At 62.0% G+C, this 4,179-nt stretch overlaps 1 protein-coding gene across 1 annotated transcript; it reads right to left on the bottom strand.

Moving 5' to 3' along the window:
* Window positions 1-3,047: 3,047 nt before the first annotated feature.
* Window positions 3,048-3,827, bottom strand: LOC126232464 (uncharacterized). Its single transcript, XM_049942718.1, has one exon. The coding sequence runs from the start codon at window positions 3,825-3,827 to the stop codon at window positions 3,048-3,050; it is 780 nt and encodes a 259-aa protein (XP_049798675.1).
* Between the last annotated feature and the right edge of the window lie 352 nt (window positions 3,828-4,179).

Below are 4,179 nucleotides of genomic sequence, written 5' to 3'. Positions count from 1 at the left end.
CGCACGTCATTCACGGTGCACGTGTGTTCGGTTGAGTACAGTAAGCGTGAGGCTAGACGACGACGGTCGTTGTTTGTTGTTATGGGCGTACACGCGTTTCGTTGGTCTGTGTCCCCCGGTGTGAAATGGCAGGTGTGTCGGTGATGTGATCCGATCCGGCGGCTCTGAGTAACTGTCAATATCGGCGCGGTACACCGGCGTCATGGCAACGTGTCGGTGTTCACACCAGTCGCACTGTGGCACCGTCGGCGCCGCGAACGGTGACGAAAGGCTGACCTTTGATCGGTCGAGTGTCGTGTCTGGGCAGAACGTGTGGAATGAGCAAAACTGTTGGGGACGGAAACAATGGTGGAGGAGGGGAACGGAAAGTAATAAAACAAACAAAATGGAGAAGCAATCACCGGAAAACGAAGCAGGGAAAAACGGAGAGGCGCTGTCTATAGCAACGGAACGTTCCCGTGCATTGCAGCCGCACTGAAAGGCGTTTACGGCGCGGCTGCAGGTGTCGGCCGTGGTGACGGCTGAATTGCATTGCCTTCCCGGATGAAACGTTCGCCGACATGGCTCGGAGGAGGAATCTATGAGAATGCGTTGCCCTTGCCTGCCGTTTCGTGTGCCCTCCTGTTGTGTACGCTGTTGTTGTCCGGTGTAGCGAAGGGTGTGTATGTAGGGGTGTGTGTGTGTTTAGTGGGGAATTGGAAGGTCGATAGCTGCCGTCACGGTCAAGATAACGCAGTCAAAGGTGTCGCGAAAAAGTGTGTTAGCCGTGGTTGGTTGGTTCGTGTGTTTTAAAGAGAATGGACGAGAGAGAGAAAGTAGGTGGAGAGTGCGTTGCGTGTTGCCTAACTGCGTCCGCGAATATGGCAGTAGTTGGTGGTGGGCGTGCCCTTGCATGTGGCCCGGAAGGCGTGTCCGTTTCGCGGTAGTGGCACCGCTGCTGGCATATTCGGGAGATGGGAGGGGCGCGAAAGGAGAAAGGAGACGCGGAGGCTTTTAAAGACGGGGAGGGCGCGTGTGGGTGGCTCGCGCTGCGCTCGGCGGTTGTGTTTGTGCAACAAATGTGTTGCCGGGAGGGGACCGTTGTTGTGGTGCGGTTGTAGCCTCAGACGCGGCCGGCAGTGAACGTGAGACGACGGATGCGGGCCGGGGCGGCGCATGTCGCCGGTGCCATGCCTTTTAAGAGCCGCGTGGTCGGGGGTGTGCGCACCGTGTGTCGTGTTGCGAGACAGCATCATTTGTGCTGCGTGGCGTGGCGTGGCGTGGGGGCGAGGAGAGCGAGCCGCGCGGTGTGCTTGTGCGCCGGAGAATGGCACACTGCGCCTGCCCGTTGAGGAGGCCGATGGCCGTGGTGTGGTGGAAATGGAGCGCGTCGGACGTGCACCAATGAGAAAGAGAAACAAAGCGGCGACAACGAACGAAAGGGGGAGGGAGGCCATTGTGTCACATGCGGCGGTGGGAGGAAAAAAAAAAAAACAAACAAACAAACAAACAAGAAACGAAGACGTAAGAAAGAGGAGAAACAACAAAGAGAATGAGTCGTGCGTTCGCGAGGGGGGGTGCGCGTGTAACTCCGGTACGCGCAGTGCCGGAGCCCAACGGCTGTGTCGTCGACGCCAGTGCTTGTCGGCCGAATGGGTGCGGGAATAGAGGCAGCGTCGGCACGGAGAAGCAAGCAAGAAGGAAGGACGCACGCGCGCTGCGGCGTTTGGCGCGGTTTGCGGCTGGCGCCTTTGGTGGCAACGGCCGGGACAAGCAGCGGTGTATGGTGGTGTGCGGGGCGGACAGGGGCGGCGGCGGTGGTGGACTGGGAGGAGGCGAGGCGGCGCCGACGGTGGCGTGTGGTACGGCGAAAACGGGACGGACGGACGGCGGATGTTGGAGAGGCGCCGCGCACGCAGACACATGGAAGGAAGGAAGGAACGAACGCAAGGGAACAAATGGAGGGGGCGAATGTGGAGATGCGGGCAGGCGGTGGTGTTTGTGGGCATGTGGTGGGGAGAAGGGCGGGGGCGGGAGGACAGAGGCGAGGCGACTGCGTGCTTGCTCGCTCGCTCGCGTGTCTTTTGTTTTTGTGTTTGTTTTTCCATCGTTTGGTCGCCTTGGAGCCTGTCGGTCCCGTCCGTGTGTGGCCACGCTTCGGGTGCGTGTATGTTTGTACGTTTCGTTTGTTCGTCTTCTGCAGCAGAGGCGGTGCGCGGCAGTGGGAACGCCTGCCTGGCGGCTGGGACGGCCAGCAAATGCGGTTGGATGGGCGGCCACAGCACCGCACCTGTGCCCAAGGAGGCGACGCTGGCGGCGGGGCCCCCTCGGATGCGGCCGGCTGGGGGCTGTGTGCGCTGCCGCTGCCGCTGCCGCCGCCGCCGCCGCCGCCGCCGCCGCCGCCGCCGCCGCCGCCGCCGCCGGTGCTGGTGCTGGTGCTGGTGCAGCAGCAACAACGACGAACAACGAGTAAGCAAGAAGAGGACGAAGCGGATGGCTGGTGGGTGAGTGCATTTATTTAGGCGGTCGACAAGGCAGTGCGTGATGTGGCGTTGTGACGGGGGTTTGCTCACGTGGCCTCGTTTGTGTTGATGCGCAGGAAGATGAGATGCGGGCAGACGCAGACGCGTACAGAGAGACGAGCCCGGTCTGCAGCAGGATGTGTGGCGCGGCGCGCCGAGTGCAGAGCAGCGCGCGCCGCCTGGGCCGGGCTGGGCCCGCCCGGCGGCGGGCCGCGCTGTTGTCGCGGACGTGAGCGCCCCCTGGCGGGTGGTCGGAGGCGGCGCGGTGGACGTGTGTCCGGTTGGCCAGTGCACATTGCGAGTGGCTGGCTGGCGGTCGGCGGCGAGACGGGAGAGGAGGTATGTGTCGCGGGCGCCTTTGCTGCGCTGCGTCGTTGCGTGCCTGGGCGTGCGCCTGTCGACTGTGTGTGACTGTGTTGGGCGTTGTGCCACGTACGTGTGTGCTCGGCCGAAGGCGTCGGAAGAAAAAGAGAGAGAGAGACGGGCGGGAAAGTGGGTCGGTGTGCGTGCGTCGCCCGTGATGCGATGATGTCGCGTCATGTCATGTCATGTCTTTGCGAAACGGCTGCCGAGAGGTGTGTGGTGGCGAGCGGGAATGTGCGTTTGGTGGTTGCCGGCCGGCCGGCAGTTGTTGGTGGTTCCTCCTGTGTGGTTGTTTGTGCTGCTTTGATGGCAACGTGGAAGGACGCCGGTTTTTCCGTGCCTTGCGTGTGGTTGTGTCGACGGTGACTGGTTGGGGGTGTGCGCCGATGCACGTGCCATGTTGTTATGTTTGGGTCGTGAGTGTGTTTTTGGCTGTGTTGTTGTGTACGGGAAGGGGGAGAGAGGAGGAGGCGGCGGCGGCGGCGGCGGCGGCGGGGGTGATAGTGCGTGCAGTAGTGCCGTTGCGACGGGCGTCGGGTGGAGCCGTGCGTAGTGGCGGAAAGGTGTAGGTTGCGGGAAGCGAGCCCGTCGCGTGTCGTCGTCGACGACGGGGTCGCGTGCGCTGTGAATCGAGAGTGGCGGGAAAGGGGCAGCGTGCCGCTGTGTCGTGGTCGTTAGCAGAGGCCTGTGTGCCTGTCCGTTTGTTTTCTGTCGGACGCTTGGTGCGAGGTGTTTGTTTTGTTTTGTTGCCGCCGCCGCGGTTGTTTTTGTTTGTCGGCTGTGCTGTGTCGGTGGGTCGGCGAGCTGTTTTGCGGTGCGTGAATGTGTTGGTGCAAAAGTGGCGGCGGCGTCATGGCTGCGACCGCGACGAGCCGCGGGCGCGCCATTGATGATGTTGAACACAGAGCGGCTGTGTGCAATGGGAGGCCTTGTGTACGGGTAGCGGTGTTGTCGTACGTGCATCCGGCCCGGTGCGGAAAGCGCCGTTGCGGTTGCGGGTTGCCTCTGGTCGCGACGTGTGGTGCTCGGCTTTGTGGGTTTTTTTGGTGCCCCTTTGGCCGGTGGGTGGTGTTTGTTGTTTTGTGTGTGTGTGTGTGTGTGTGTGTGTGGTCGGTCTCTTTGGCGCTCGGTATATATCTGCCTCCTGCTCGGTCTTGTTGTCGACGTCGTCTGTAGTTTTTTGCGGCTTGCCGACGACCGACCGACCGAACTACTACCTACCTGTGACAGCTACGTGTGGCGCCCGAAGGTGAACGTAACGTGACCTCGGCGCCCTTAGCCTAACCTAAGATGTCCGGCCGTAAGGTAGGTGCGG

This window comes from Schistocerca nitens, unplaced genomic scaffold (genome assembly GCF_023898315.1).
Source record: "Schistocerca nitens isolate TAMUIC-IGC-003100 unplaced genomic scaffold, iqSchNite1.1 HiC_scaffold_517, whole genome shotgun sequence".
Lineage (NCBI taxonomy): Eukaryota > Metazoa > Arthropoda > Insecta > Orthoptera > Acrididae > Schistocerca > Schistocerca nitens.
The sequence above is the reverse complement of the archived record's forward strand: the minus strand, read 5'-3'. Positions and strand labels throughout refer to the sequence as shown.